The 16,635-nt window shown below is 42.0% G+C and overlaps 1 protein-coding gene across 1 annotated transcript in view; it reads left to right on the forward strand.

Annotated features, from left to right (window-relative positions):
* ezrb (ezrin b) overlaps positions 1-16,635 on the forward strand; it is a 66,445-nt gene that overhangs the window by 33,918 nt on the left and 15,892 nt on the right. The window contains exons 3-6 of the mRNA XM_080452648.1: positions 2,616-2,711; positions 7,618-7,892; positions 8,689-8,772; positions 9,357-9,503. Coding sequence (XP_080308774.1) covers positions 2,616-2,711; positions 7,618-7,892; positions 8,689-8,772; positions 9,357-9,503 — 602 coding nt within the window. The remainder of the gene's footprint in view (positions 1-2,615; positions 2,712-7,617; positions 7,893-8,688; positions 8,773-9,356; positions 9,504-16,635) is intronic.

The following is a 16,635-nucleotide window of genomic DNA, read 5'->3' on the forward strand; positions in this document are numbered from 1 at the left end:
GGCCCACTGGAACTCACTACCAGTGATGGACAGTAACTAAGTACATTTTGTTGCTGACGGCCAGAAACCATATCTCCATATTCTTCCTTTTAGCTTTTTTTTTGTAAATTAATGCTCTACTTGATCGTACAACAGCGTCACAAAAGTAGCAGATCCACAAGCTCGAAACGAAAGGCTCAAAACGCGGCGCAAAGCTGCGTTTTTTTTTAGCTTGTAGATCTGCTACTTTTGATGCTTTTTGAATCCTGAAAAGTTTTGGACATATGAGGTTTCCACCCGACAGACGATTTACTTGAGTACTGTACTTTGTGTTATAACTCGTACATTTCTAGAAACCCAAACTTGAATTAACCACCCGTCTATAAGCTTGCAATGCGCCACCATGCAATGCGTTCTGAGCTTGTCCACCTGCTATTTTTACATTTCTGAATTAATTTCTTTTTTTGGGGGAAATGTTCAAAATTTCAATACAGCAATGCATTGATAATAATAAAAATTATCAATAAAAAAAAATTTACTTTGAAATTTGTACTTTTGAATACTTGAGTATTTACGTCAGTATGTACTTGTCCATCTCTGCTCACTACTTGAAACTGACAGAGCAATTTGATCATTCTAACTAGCAGAGTTAAGCGACAACACAACGACTGGTAAATTAAATTGGCATTCTAGCACTTACTTGTGTTTACCCAAGGTCCTGCTAATCACTCATAACTGCATCAACGGACATGCCCCTCCCTACCTACAGAAACTAATTAAGCCTCCACAAACTTCCACAAACTTCCACCCGCACCCTCAGGTCTGCAAACAGATTCCTCCTCGAGGTCCTCAGTACCAATCTATGCACCATGGGGGTTGTTTTTAAACCCTGCTTTTAACTTTCTATGATTGATTGTGTTTTTACCATGTAGCACTCTGGGATTCCCTATGAATGAAAAGTGCAATACAAATAATTTTTTTAATTATTATTATTATTACCCCCTGCAGAAGATGAGTGAACATGTGTCCTCAGGCCAGCAAGGTTTTTATAGTTATAGAATAGAATTTTTCATTTGTTTTTATTTTTTATTTCGTTTGCGTTGTGAGCTTGCAGATCGGCTATTTCTGCTATTTTTAAAGAACAATATTGGATATACTGACAGACATAAAGGTCATTGGTTTAGGACGTTCATAAGGACAATCATAGAGAGAGGACATTTTCTCTATGATTTTTTTTTAATACAAAGCCTTGTTTTTTTTGTTTTTTCAGTTCACCAAAATATTTCTTTCAATAATAGCTTAACTTTAACTGTAACAGCACTGCAGCAGGCCCCGTGTTCAGGCCTGGGAATGTGTAATCCTATGAGGGCTGTCCACCGCATTAGTCTGGTACCTGAGTATGTCACCTTAACCCGTTCTAACCGGAAAAGCATCTGTGTAACCACTTTAACCATTATTTAATAGTTTGGCTATTCAAAAATGCCGCGCTATGAGCTTGTAGATCTGCTATTTTTTAAATATCTTGAAAATGTTTGCAAATAATATTTGCAAATATTTGAATATACATATTTAAAGCGAACAGTTTTAACTTAAATCTTTGCTGCTGGGGGTCCCTGGTACAAAATATTTTGAGATGCCGGTCCGCGGCCAAATACATATAATCTGGGGGGTCCTTGACATGAAAAAGTTTGAGCACCACTGATATCATAGCAACATAAGTCTTTCAGAAAACTGTTAGGACTTAGAAGACATTTTATAGAATGCGCCTCAGGTCTTAATGGGTTAAGGTTAGCTTCTTCAGGCATTGCCAGGTAATGCCAAAGCCACTCAAAGGCCTTTTCACTGGCCCAGTGCTGGCACAGCGCCATCTCTGGAGTTTAATGCAAAGACGACTTGATTTGGACTTTAATGTACAAATCTAGGTGAGCAGAGTTCGGCGAAAAGGGGCGGGGGGGTATTTTCCTAACCACGTATATACCCCTATATAGTTCCCATCTACAAGCTCACAATGTGTCACGGTAGCTTGTAGATCTGCTATTGTCACTGTTTTGAAGAAAATCATTAAAAAAAATCCCAAAATAGGGACGCCAGGGTTAATGTGGTTAACAGACATTTTTAATTGAATTATTAAATTGTATTATCAAACATAAATACCAAACTTAGACGGTCTACATTTACCAAAAGACCAGAAGCAGGGAAAAAAACTATTTCCCACTGGCCATAAAAATGTATGATCAGGAGGGGATATCAAAATAAAATTCATGGATCCCCCCATGCCCCCAGCAAATCGATCCAGAACAGTTTCTGTCCCTGTATAGCGAGAGAGTTATGTAACTTTCACTCTCTCCACAATTCAGTGGATGAAGTTTGATCTATTTGTTCAGACGAATAATCACAGCGGCCAGTTTTTGCAGCTGCCGGTTGTTTCTACAGCTGAGCTGGAGTTCATGTTCAGTTCAGTTCAGCCCACACAGGAAGTGGTTTTCTCCATAATTAAGATTGTAGATCTATCATGATTTGCCTGAATGTCACTTTCACTATATATTGTGATGTGTTGAGTGAACTGACCCCAACCTCAGGTCCCAGACTGAGACGTATGGCTGCTGTTCTGACCTCTTCTCTTCTTGTCATTGCAGGTGGTAAAAACCATTGGATTAAGGGAAGTCTGGTACTTTGGGCTTCAGTATATGGATGGCAAAGGTTACCTCACCTGGCTCAAACTGGACAAAAAGGTAAGCTCCAGCTTCAATATAATATGATTTTGATTAATGTATTTGCAATATATATCTCCCCTTTTATCTGATATGTGTGTTGATCAAGGAGGAACACACACACATCCCAAAAAGTGAACCTAGGAGGTCCTCTACAGCAGGGGTATTCAACTGGGTGGTCCATGGACCACTGGTAGTGCACGTGGTCCCTGACTATGCATTTAGTAATGTAGGAAAGTGAAGACTAGAGAAACGGCACACTAAATTACCTTGTGACCTATGATGACACGTCAATGTTTTCAGTTACTGGGAAGTCGGGAGGTAAATACATTTCACAGAAAAGGGAGTTGGAATCTCAAGAAGGGGAAGTGTACCGGATTGACTGGTTGAGTCATCATCATTAGGCCATGTGCCCATATAATCAGATTAATCACATGTGTCTGCTCATAAGTTACAATCAGTATATCAGTTATAATGAGTTTTAAGTGAACAGATCTTTTCCTAATCGTGGGATAGGAATAGATCAGTGGTTCTCAACTCGGTATCAAGCGATACGCAAGTTCAGGTATCGTAATCGATATTAGGAAAGGAAAAAGTTGTATTGGAACATCTCTACTGAGAACACTTAAAGGGAAACTAGGTAACTTTTCTGACCCCCCCCCCCTCCCCTTTCTGACAGGTATCAAAGTGATGGCTGTCTTTGCATTAATTGATTAGGGAGAGCACCAACGAGCACAGAAAGAGTTTGACACTTTTATGGCCCAATCAATCAACTCAGTGCACAACCCCTTTGAAGTTCAAAGGGATCAATTAAGAGCTCCAGCCGAGCTTCCCCCCTCCCCCCACAGACAGAGGCGTCCCTGCAAGGGATGAATGTCAACATAAACAACAAACACGAACAAAATACAGCCAGAGGGATGTTTTCTTTCTGCAAGGAAACACACCAGCACAATAATATAGTGGCTGGTAGAGGGAAATGAGGGCTAAAATATTTATATACATAAAAAAATAGGCTAAAAGTTACCTAGTTTCCCATTAAGGTCCTTGCGTGTACTGTATGTGTAAATATATCACAGTCACATCAACACATGAACAGTTGCGAGTCTTGCGACATGGCCCGTATCACTCCTCACCTCAAAAGTCCTCAGGCAGTCACATTGTATCAACTTTTGAAATACCATTCAAATCGAGACAAATACCGAAAGCATAGTGAAAGACTGCATTCTTTCAAAGGGAAGGGCCCAAAAATCACTGTTCTAGCTGTTTGCCTTTCACTTTAGTCAATCAGTAAGCCACTATGTAATGCATGTATTATTCTACATCGATGGGGTTGCGGTCACCGCGCTCCGCTTCCCTCCGCGCACGGAGGGCGATTGTTTTTAGCCGTCGTCCAGGTCGGTATCTGCAGCGGACCTGGCGGCTGGACTGGCTTCTGTAATCAGCTGTGTGCAGCGGCGTGAACTCTTTGTGAACCATCGTAAAACGGCCTCCAGCTTTCCTCGATTGTTATCCCTAAGCAAACACAGATTGTCTCCATTCACCGCTATAGCCCCAAGGTGCTCGTATGCTACAATGGTTCTCAACCTGTGGCTTCGGGACCTCCAAGGGGGGTCTTTTCCACATGATTTTTGGGGGGGTCCCCAGATGACAGTAAAGTGACAATTTAAGGACCTTTTAAGACCTTTTTAATACCTAAAAAAAATAAATGAAAAAAGACCATTACTGCATCAAACGTTATCAACAAACTATACCATAAAAACTATAAAGGTAAGAAAGAGGCAAACATTTTGAAAATAGCTTGTAGATCGTCTATTTTCACAATATTTATCTAGAGTCGAACGAAATGTAATGCCTCAACTCCTATCCAAGTGCTTGTCAGGGTGGAGGGGGTCCCCGGTTCAAATATGACTATTTTGGGGGGTCGCGGCCTGAAAAGGTTGAGAACCACTGGTATACTACCCTGTAAAATCCTCCTGTGTTGATTCAACTCTGAGAGTGTGCACATGTAGCCAAATTGGAGCCGTCCTTATGGGTCCATTTGGTTACATTATTTTGTACATTAGAGTTACAGACGGATACATTAAACGCAGAGGATTTTATGTATACCCTAGCAGGGTGACACACAAGAATAACTCCTTAGGGTGTTGTGAGTGCCTGAGATTAGCTGTTCACAGACAGAAAGAGAGACAAGATAAGATATATGGTAGCGTGGCCGAGCGGTCTAAGGCGCTGGATTAAGGCTCCAGTCTCTCCGGAGGCGCGGGTTCGAATCCCGCCGCTGCCAGGACAATTCTTTTTTTTTTTAATGAATTGAGTACAAAGGACCCCGATGGAAACGAGCCGTAGTGCTTTCTTGGGTTTAAAATCCTCTTAACAGACCTTGTGTTGAACTGTACTTCCCTGTGCTTGTCTTTGCAAACTGTTAATAAAGTATTAGTAAATAGGCGAGGCGTTGTGAGCTTGTAGATCTGCTATTTTCACAATATTTATCTGTGGAACCGAGTAAAACTAAATGGGGGGTCCCCAGTTCAAATATGATTATTTTGGGGGGTCACAGCCTGAAAGGTTTGATAACCACTGTCTTACACGACTTTTAAGCCAGTTTGCGTTGCACTAAAACGTATTAACCGTATACACTGGCCTTCTCTGGGCTTGCAGAATACCATCTGTCGTCATTATGACAATTTTGATCGCCTGACACAATCATATGAATCTTCACGCCTCTCTTCCATAACCAGAGAGAAATATATATAAAAAAATATGCCTCTTTGCACTTTGGAATCATAACCACAATTAGGGAATAATGTGCTTCGCTGGCCTCGGTCAGCAGACTGTACATTGTGTGCTGACACGGTGCTTCAACACAATGGCTCCACCAGGCTCAGAGTGGAATATTCCCAGCCCTGTACAGCAGTGGTTCTCAACCTGTGGGTCGGGATCCCCAGGGGGTCCCCGCGTGATTTTGTGAGGGTCCACAGATGACTGTAAAGTGACAGTGTAGGACTTTTAAGACCCTTTTAATACCCAAAAAAAAAAAAAAAAAAAAGATCATTACTGCATCAAAAGTAATCAACAAACTATACTGTAAAAACTGGTGAAACATTGGCCAAATTGTCAAACAATATAACATTCTCAAAATAGCCGAACTATGTTGCGAGGCGCTGTGAGCTTGTAGATCGGCTATTTCTCACAATACTTATCTATGGAACTGAGTAAATTCCTCCTAATATGATTATTTTGTCACGGTCTGAAAAGGTTGAGATCCACTGCAGTACAGTACAGCCCCAGTACAACTTCTGTCAAGACCACTTGGTTCCTGTTTTGAAATTTGAGGAGGACACACATTGTGTAAACACTTACTTAGCACAGGGTTTTTCAGCTGTACCACCGCCCTCCCATAGGCGAATTATAGATACCAGATAGAAATACACGCATAGAACTGCCAAACATAACTGTACGTTTTAAAGCGAACATTTTAAACTCAAATCTTTGCTTCTGGGGATTCTACAAATGTCTTCTAAATTTTTGTTGAAAAAACTTATGTTGCTATAATATCAGTGGTTCTCAAACCTTTTCATGTCAAGGGCCACCCAAAATGTTATGTATTTGGCCGGGGACCCCCATCTCAAAATATTTAGTTCCAGGGACCTCACCAGAAGCAAAGATTTGAGTGAAAAATGTATATATTCAAAGATTTGCACACATTTTCAAGATTTTTCAAAAATAGCAGATCTACAAGTTCATAGCGCGGCACTCTGTGCCGTGCTATGAGCTTGTATATCTGCTATTTTTGAATAGCCCAAAGAAATCTAAAAAATGACACAGATGCGTTCCCGGTGTCCTTCATGCATTAATGGCTTTATTTCCTCATTCTACTGCAGTCACGACAAGGAAAATCCATACTTCTTTTTCATGTCTTATCTACCGTCTGAATCATATTACTCAGGATCATATTACTCAGGCAGTTTAACGTCTCTTTAAAAGTTCAAACTACAGACTACATCCAATTGTATTCGCATTTTCTTATGATATACATTAGCGTTGATGTGTGCTTAACCTTTATGTTTGTACTCACTAAGCATATAAATAGACATTTGTGGCGCCGTGATCACTGCTTTTATCAGATACTATTGAAGGACGACTACTAAACATTGTAGAACATCATGTTTTATTGTGTAGTTCATATCGTACTCTATTCCAGTGGTTCTCAACCTTTTCAGGCCGCGACCCCCCAAAATAATCATGTTTGACCCCCACCCTGACAAGCACTTAGAATTGTAGGAGTTGAGGCATTTAGTTTGCCGCTTTCTTATATTATTTGACATATTGGCCAATGTTTGCCCAGTTTTATAGTATAGTTTAGGTATTAAAAAGGCTTAAATTGACACTTCAGTTCACTGTCATCTGGGGACCCCCCACAAAAGAAATCATGTGGGGAACCCCCCTGGGGGTCCCGACCCGGGGGGTTGAGAACCACTGCTATATTCTTTTTATAGTCCAGACCATACTGAGTGTTGTCATAACTCCCTGGTGTCATCTTGTACTCTGAGCCCGCTACTCAACTGAATGATATATCACCACCTTTTAACCCATTCAATCCGAAAAACGTGAACGTTTGTGCAAATCTAAAATGACACAGATGCGTCCCCGCATTGAATGGGTTAAAAAGAGGAAATCTCTTTCTCAAATTTTGTCCTTTTTAATTTCAAGGATCCCCGGGACCTCAGTTTGTCCACTCTCAGACTTACAGACTTGTAATGATCCATTTGGTTAAATATACATAATTGAACTGGGTGGTGGGGACTTCCTGGAACCCCCCCCCCCCCCCCATTTTAAGAAACCGCTGTACTCATCTATTCCACTCTAAACCTGTCAGAGTCGTTTAGTGACGTCTCGTATAACTTGTGTGTCTCCTCCGCGCCTATAGGTGTCCTCCCAGGACGTGAAGAAGGAGAACCCCTTGCAGTTCAAGTTCCGCGCCAAGTTCTTCCCCGAGGACGTGTCGGAGGAGCTGATCCAGGACATCACCCAGAAGCTGTTCTTCCTGCAGGTGAAGGAGGGCATCCTCAGCGACGAGGTGTACTGCCCGCCGGAGACCGCCGTGCTGCTCGCCTCCTACTCCGTCCAGGCCAAGTTCGGGGACTTCTCCAAGGAGGTCCACCGGCCCGGATACCTCACCTCCGACAAACTGCTGCCCCAGCGGTGAGCCATACATGTTCCATGTTGTTTTAGATCAGTGGTTCTCAAACGTTTTGTGTGTCAAGGACCCCCAAATGTATGTGTGTTTATACATGTGTGTTTTTTTTTCTTTCTCTATAACTAAAATTTGAAATTAAAAACACCTTAAAATATTTTATTTATTTTAGAAATGGTTTGTCTTTCACTCAATAGGGGCCGCTCCCGTCGCAAGTTGATTATATCATGTGTCCATGTGTGGTCCAGCCCTATGGAATAAAAAACTAATAAAAAACAAACAACTTCATACTTCTTATGGTTAATATGAGCACCAACGCAATATTTTTAATCATTTTCATACTTCCTAAGGTTAATATGAGCATCAAAGCAATAAAAAAAACGTTTTATTAGCACATGCATTCCAGACATTCCATAGGGCTGGACCACACATGGACAAATGACATCATCAACTTGCGACGGGAGTTGTCCCTATTAAGTGAAAGATTTCTGAAATAAATAATTAAAATATTTAAGGTGTTTTTAATTTTAGTTATAGAGGGCAATTATAATGTATTAAGGCTTATTAGCAGACATCCTTTCAAAGCACTTCATTGTTCTCTCTGCACTCTACTTACAGTATGTCTATTTAACTTGCTGTTTGTTGACTAGTGACTTGTAAGTCTCTCTGGATAAAATCGTAAATTGCACAAGAACAACATCTTTTTACTGGTTGTTTTACCAGAGCCAGATAATGTTTTATGTGAATATACTGTACTGTTCTATACCTGACATTGGATGTGTTGTGTGGTTGTGTTGTGCGTAGTGTCCTGGAGCAGCACAAGCTGTCCAGAGAGCAGTGGGAGGAGAGGATCCAGGTCTGGCACGAGGAACACCGTGGGATGCTCAAGTGAGTGCTTGGCGGAAACTTATCAGGCTTATCACATGTGGCTTCAGGCCATGTGTGATAACGTTGAATATTATGATATTTTCTTGATATTGTGATACGTTTCAAAGTATCAATTAATTTTTAAATATATATTGAAGGCCCGGACCGCTGGCCTTGCGGTCCGGGCACCTGCATCTTTGCTGCATGTCTCTCCCCCTGTTTCCTGTCCATCTACTACAAACTATAAATAAAGCCAGAAAAAGGCCCAAAAAATATCTTTAAAAAAATATGTATTGAAAAAACACTATCATTGCTGTCGGGCAGAAACCCTCTATCTCCATATTTAAACTTTTTGTGTTTTTTTGTAAATTAATTCCCTACTTGATCATACTACAGCTTCACACAAAAGCATCAGAAGTAGCAGATCCACAAGCTCGAACCGCTTCGCGAAGCGACGCGTTTTGAGCTTGTAGATCTAATACTTTCGCTATTTTTGAATCCTGAAAAGTAACAGTTTTGGACAGGTTTCCACGCGACAAAGACAAAGTATAGTAAGTACATTTGAGTATGCACTGGTTGACCTATAGCTCTCTCATCACTTGCAGGGAGGACGCTATGCTGGAGTACCTGAAGATAGGCCAGGACCTGGAGATGTACGGAGTCAACTACTTTGACATCAAGAACAAGAAGGGAACGGAGCTGTGGCTGGGGGTGGACGCCCTGGGCCTCAACATCTACGAGAAGGAAGACAAGTAAGAACACATCCACCTGGTGTCACGTGTCATTTCTGCCCCCCCAGGCAGTAAGTAACCGGACCAGTGACACACATTGTAAGTGAACTGGTCTGGTCGGATCACATGAAGTCCTGGCTCAAGTTGATCACTGACTAGCTTTGCATGGCCAGACTGTTGCCTCCCACAATTTTCAAATGTTTTCGTCTGGAGCAACGGAAGCTCTGAAAATGATCAAAGGATGTGACGCCTCCCTCCCCGCTTCCCTTTAGTCTTTACAGTCGCGCAAATTTGTCCGATATAAATCAAAATAATCGAAGCCTGTATAGCTTGCTCCTTATCAGAAATGGAAATGATAAAATGAAATAATTTTAAAAAGTTTTCCTAGCGGGAAGTTTTCGTGAATGGCAATGACGAACAGATGACGGCTTCCGTTCTCGGCTTTCGGGACGTGTAGTTCTAGCAGATTACATTACATGACAGGAAGTCAGCAGGTCAATACATATCTTTTTATATCACCTCAGATGACTTGTACTGACTGTGCACTTGGTTGCACGCTGGTGTCACGCACCGAAAATAGCAGTGTGACACACATTGTGAGCTTGTAGAGCTGATATTTTCGGTGCGTGACACGGCTCACAAACAAGTTTTATAAATCATGCATAACCCTAACCCACTGGCTGGTAAAGTCAAGCCCTTCCAGTAATAATAGATATTAAAGTTATTTTAAGATTAAAAGAGTATTTGAATTGGTCAAACTAGCACTAGAATACATGTTTCCGAAGCATATTCCATAAACCCTCAATCTGTGATTTTTCTTTTCAAATGGTTGGCTATATGTAGAACAGCAGGAACAGCAGGTTTAGAACGATAATATCTAAACGTCATAATTCTACACGTTGTGCTAAAGGTTTAGGAAACATAGCTCTAGAGTGACACGCTCCTTTTTTGTTGTTGTTGTTAATTGAATCCCTGGTTACTCAGTGATGAGAGGTTGTCACTGAGCTCCAGAATGTTCAAGGTTCAACTATGTTAGTGGGTTTACGTTTGTGGCCGGGTGACAAATCCCATCACTAGACGGCAAATGCTGGGCGTCTTAGGCTGACACATTAGTCTGTTCACTTTGCTGATGCACTTTGGCTGCCATTTAAAAAGCCATTTATACTGTATCAGACTGGATTCTGGAATGCTCTGCCCCCCCTGTTTGTTTCCTGGTCTGGGTGGTGGTGTTACTGGGGTCCGGTAAATCATGTCATAGGTTTGACCTCCCCTCTAAGTAGACCTTTGTTGATTCTACGGGAAATTCAGTTTCAGCTTCACCCAGCTGATAGCTGCTCAGATAGTCAAGATGAGAACACCTGAGTGGAGCATTTTGAGGTCAAAGGGATAGTTCACCCCAAAAATTACTTTTTCCTATCGATTAGTCACCCCATGGAGACTTGTATTAATGGATATTGTTTTGTTTTTGCCGCATTCCGAAGCCAATAATTTGGTGACCAGTGGATCCGGTAGGAGACACAAAGGAGACTCTTTGTGTCTCCTACCGGAACCGCTGTCGGTCATCAAATTATTGGCTTAGGAATGCGACAAAAAAGTAAAAATATCCATAAATTCAAGTCTCCATGGGGTGACTAATCGATAAAAAAAAAATCATTTTGGAACTATCCCTTTAAGTGTCTTGCTCAGGAACACTTCAACACACACACACGGCCAACTGTTAAGGTCCTTACACACCGGGGCGATTTTTTTCATGCGAATAATATGTTTTTTCTTTAAACCTTATAAAGTCAATGCAAGCTTCCACACCAGTTTCGCGGAGCAAAAAAAGCGTCTTTTAATTATTCGGAACGAGTCCGAATTTTGCGTATATTCGCATATTCGCCGGTGTGTAACCGCCTTAAGTCTACGTACACAGTAGGTTCTGGGTAAACCACCATGTGGTCCAAAATAAATGGTGCCTTACGGGTCTGTAACTCTTGAGAGTGTACCGCCCCCCCCCCACCTTGACTCAACCCAGCTGGACGGACCTTCCAGTCATTGACCCTGCGAGCGGCTCAGCTCTCTGCCAGTCGCACACCACCACTTCTTCTTCTCCCGCTGACCGCGCTCGCCAGCTTTTGTTGTTGACAACCGGGGGCTGTTGCTCCCTGCTCTCTCTCCCAGCTCTCTGAACGCACCGCAGCGTGTGAGCCACCGCGCCATGCCAAGTTCCACTGAAAGGAGCATGGAGCTCTGCTGCAGCTGCTTTTGGCTGGGAGGCTTAGATGAATGCGTCCACTCAGTGGTGTGCTTGCTTAACCCATTAAGACCGGGAACGCATCTGATTTTAGATTTCTTTGGCTATTCAAAAATAGCAGATCTACAAGCTCGTAGCGCGGCACCGAGTGCCGCGCTACGAGCTTCCATCCATCCATCTTCAACCGCTTATCCGGAGTCGGGTCGCGGGGGCAACAGTTCCAGCAGAGAGCTCCAGACCTTCCTCTCCGCTACGAGCTTGTAGATCTGCTATTTTTGAAAAATCTAAATTTATTTTGCAAATCTTTGAATATATATACTTTTAAAGCCAACATTTGTAACTCAGATCTTTGCTTCTGGGGGATTCTACAAAGTCTTCTAAATCCTTAATTTTTTTTTTTAATACTTATGTTATATCAGTGGTTCTCAAACTTTTTCATGTCAAGAACCCCCAAAATGAAATGTATTTGGCCGCAGACCCCCATCTCAAAATATTGAGTTCCAGGGACCCCCAGAAGTAAATATTTGAGTTACAAATGTTTGCTTAAAATTCAAAGATTTGCACACATTTTCACGATTTTTCAAAAATAGCAGATCTACAAGCTTGTAGATCTGCTATTTTTGAATAGCCAAAGAAATCAAAAAAATGACACACAGATGCATTCCCGGTCTTAATGGGTTAATGAGGACGTGGATCCACTGTGCACTCCGGCCGCAGATGGCTGAGATGTAACTGGAGTGGGCTCCCTTTTTTGGACCTCGGTGTGATTTCTGTCTTCTGCTGCTGGCAGAGGCAGCTTTCTATGGAAGTCCAGATAATGAGTTTCTCATAGGGATTATGTAAAACTGTGTTTTTGTCTTGTTTGGCTTGACTGTAGTCTTGAAGGCAAGGCAGGTTTATTTGTACTGTGTGTAGCACATTTCAACAAGGCAGTTCAAAGTGCTTTACATAAAAGATTAACAATAAAGACAGAGTATCAAGAGAGAAAACCACAAAATAAGTACAAATAAAAAAAGAATTTTTTGAATTAAATTACAGTGAGGAAGAAGGAAATACTCAGTAAAAAGGCTGTGGCAAAAAGAAAGGTCTTCATCTTTGATTTAAAAGAACTGAGCGTCGTAGCAGACATGCCGTTTTCTAGGACTTGGTTCCTGATATAGTGGTGGAAAGTAACTAAGTACATTTACTTAAGTGCTATACTTAAGTACAATTTTGAGGTATTTGTACTCTACTTGAGTATTTCCCATTTCCAATACTTTTACTTCTACTCCACTACATCTCGGAGGCAAATATTGTACTTTTAGTCCACTACAATTATTTGAAAACTTTAGTTACTAGTTACTTTTCAGATATAAATTATTACATTATAAAACATACATTAACCACTTCAGCCCTATGTTATACCTAGGCTATTTTCAAATATTTTTGTACTTTTACTTTTGGTACTTTAAGTACATTTTGATGCCAATACTTTTGTACTTTTACTCGAGTACATTTTGAATTCTGGACTTTTACTCGTAACAGAGTATTTCTATATTGCAGTATTGGTACTTTTACTTAACGATGCTTCTTCCACGTTTATTTTAGAGGAATTGTCATGCTTAATAGCAGCTGGCAATATGTGACGAACCGTGAGCTTGTCAGATTTTAATACCAGCATACACCTTTTAATACCAACACCTTTTAATACCAGCATAGATTGAGCATAAGGCTTCCCGTCTGTGTGCAAATCTGCCTCCTCAATCCGCGTCTGTCTGTCTGTCTGTCTGTCTCATAATTAATTCCCTGGGATCAGTAAAGAGAGAGAATGCCTCTCCTCCGCGGTGCCCTCTACGGTAACCATGGCTACCACGACTGGTTTTTCAAGCTGTGCGGCACTTAAGAATGTGAGGGCTAACCTCCACCACAGCGGGGCCCGGCCAATGAGAGCCCGGCAACGCGGCTGCGCTTGCCAACATAACAAGGCCCTCGTCGAGGAGGCAAGGCCAGAGGAACTCAGCCGTTTAACACCCTCGCTCTCCGCCGTGTTCCACTGACTGTTTTGCAGCCAGCGGCCGCTCCGTCGTTCCCGCTAGGAAAGATTGGGTTTGAGCGACATGCCAGGTTTTCCCACCTGGGTCAAAACAACACACACAAGCAACACACACAAGCGCGTGTCACACACACACACACACACACACACACACACACACACACACACACACACACACACACACACACACCACACACATACACACACGCGCACAGTCGCACACACACACGGACACACACATTTGTATTACAATATTTGTGAGGACATCAACATTTTACCAGGAAAGTTGTCCTCACTATGTCTATACCTCAAATTCTTCGCATTATACTTCACATTTAGCCCTCATAACTAAATATAGTAATACAAACACACACACACACACACACACACACACACACACACACACACACACACACACACACACACACACACACACACAGCTGCGCTTTGAGACGGAATCTGTTTTGTCTTTCAGGCGTAGGATTTAAAACATTTTTAATGGCGGGTTTAATAACGAATGATACATTGTTACAAAGGCCTTATTTGGACCGTCTGCGCTGTATAACGTTTATTATTGAGCCAGGTTTGAACAGAATATGATGTCTCAACTGAACTATTTTATTGCTGGTAGCAGCAGCTGCTAAAGTGACTTGAAAGTTTCAGCGAAGACGTCAGTAATTTTAATCACAGACGTCTGAAGAGGATACTAATGACCGGCCAGTTGTGCCTTCATCCCTCGCCCACGACCAATGGTGGACAGTAACAAAGTACATTTACTTGAATACTGCACTTAAAAGTCCATCTTTTGAGTGTCTGCACTTTACTGGAGCATTCTTTTTTTTGTACGCTAAACACTTCCCTCCACTACATTTTCAGACAAATATTGTACTTTTGACTCCACTTGCATTTCTAGGAAGGGACCCAAACATAGAGCAATAAATGATGAATTAACCATTTTTATTTCAAAAGTAGAGAAAATGGTAGATCTACAAGCTCACACCACCTCACAAAGTGACCGGATGTGAGCGTGTAGATCTGCTATTTTCACAATGCAAAAAACAGAAGAATACAGAAGAAAATATATATATATTTTTAAATGTGTATGTTTTTTTTTTTTAAATAGCAGGTACTCCGGTACTTCAACTCAAGTTAAAATTCGACAGAGCAACTTTCACTTGTAGTTGAGCAATATTTGACCAGGAGTATCTATACTGTGACTCAAGTGCTGCGGTTGAGTAACTTTGTCCACCACTGCCCAACGACACCACACCACCGAAACCTTCTGAGACGTCGTGCCTGACCGCATGGATTTCGACCACTAATTGCAAACACAAGCCTCGGCCGCCCACACCATCAGGCTCAAAGGCAACAACAGAAAAATAGCCAAATTGCTAAGATAACTTCCACATTCTTCAGCTCTCAGTTCATCAGCATGTGTCAGGGGTCAGTAATTGATTGAAATTCCAGTTCAGGCAGTATAAGGATTAGGGCTGCGAGGCAAGAGGCAGCCAGACGGCTCGCCTAGCGACTGCATTACAGCAGTGTGTCAGCTGGCAGTGGGCGGAAAGTAACACATTACATTTACTCAAGTACTGTGTTATTATGGGAACGATATTAATATTCCACACAGGGTGAAGACGATTTGAGCAGAAAACAGCAGCATAGCCCCCCAGACCGGCCTGGCCTGGGGGACAGCCTGTCCGGGGGCAGAAGCCTCCTGAGGTGTCATCTTGGACACCTCTTATACACAGAGATGTTATCCTAAATGGTCATTTAAGGATATTTGCTATACAAGTGACAACGCAATAATAATAATGCTAGTCCATGTCTGTATACTAAAACAGATAATGCTGACAGTAGAAGTAGAAGGACGCAGTCATCGGTAGGCAGGTTTGGTCATTTCTAATTTAACATTTATTATGAATGTGAGTACAATGGCTTCTATTATAGCATGCTAACTCTACAGGAATAGAAAGCCTGCCGTTTCTATAATTTCACTTTTACTTTTTTTTTCTACTTTTACTCAAGTAAAACTTGTAACAGAGTATTTCTATATTGTGGTATTGCCACTTTTACTTAAGTAAAAAAAAAAATCTGAGTACTTCTTCCAACAATGTCAGCTGGGTTGGATGTTGACGCTGTGACTGTGTGAGGCAACGTTGAATGAGCCTGGCATCCAACTCATTGTATCTGCTAACAATGGAGGAGCCGACCGCACCCTGCTGCACGGTTCATACCTCATACTTGTGCTGTTGATACAGCACAGGTCTCTGTTCACAGCCAGCGGGCCTGACAGATTTACTATGGAGTGGCACACAGTGCAGCCTGGCACCTTATGTGACTTATATCCCAGTGATTGTCAGTCCTTTTAATTTTGAGGACGCCCAGTTTGATATGCATTAGGCCAGTGGTTCTCAAGGTCGTCGGGATCGGGACTCGAACCCACGACACGCTGCCAGGCCGCATTGCAGCCTAGGTGCTCGGACCGCTACGCCAGCGGCCCGGGCCAAGATTTGCCATATTTGAATAGCCAACTTATTCATCCAATGGTGGTCCCCGGACCTGATGTTGAGAAACAGTGACGTAACCCATTTTCAGCCTGGTGGCGTCCCTATTTTGGGTATGTCATTCATTTTGGGGCAGAATTATTTAAAAAAATGTTAAAAGTTTCGAAAATAGCAGTTCTAAAGCTAATGACGCGCAGCATTGCGATACATAGTGGGCTTGTATCTCATATTTTTGTACTCTTGGTACAGTAGAGGTCTCTTTTCACAGTGAACGGGCCTGACAGATTTACTGTAGAGTGGCACAGAATAACAGCCTGGCACCTTTTGTTTTTGCCTAGTTTTCCCCCCCCCCTTTGTTTTTGCCTCTGGGGGCACCAC

The sequence above is a fragment of the Gymnoscopelus braueri genome (assembly GCF_963280865.1).
Source record: "Gymnoscopelus braueri genome assembly, chromosome: 16".
Lineage (NCBI taxonomy): Eukaryota > Metazoa > Chordata > Actinopteri > Myctophiformes > Myctophidae > Gymnoscopelus > Gymnoscopelus braueri.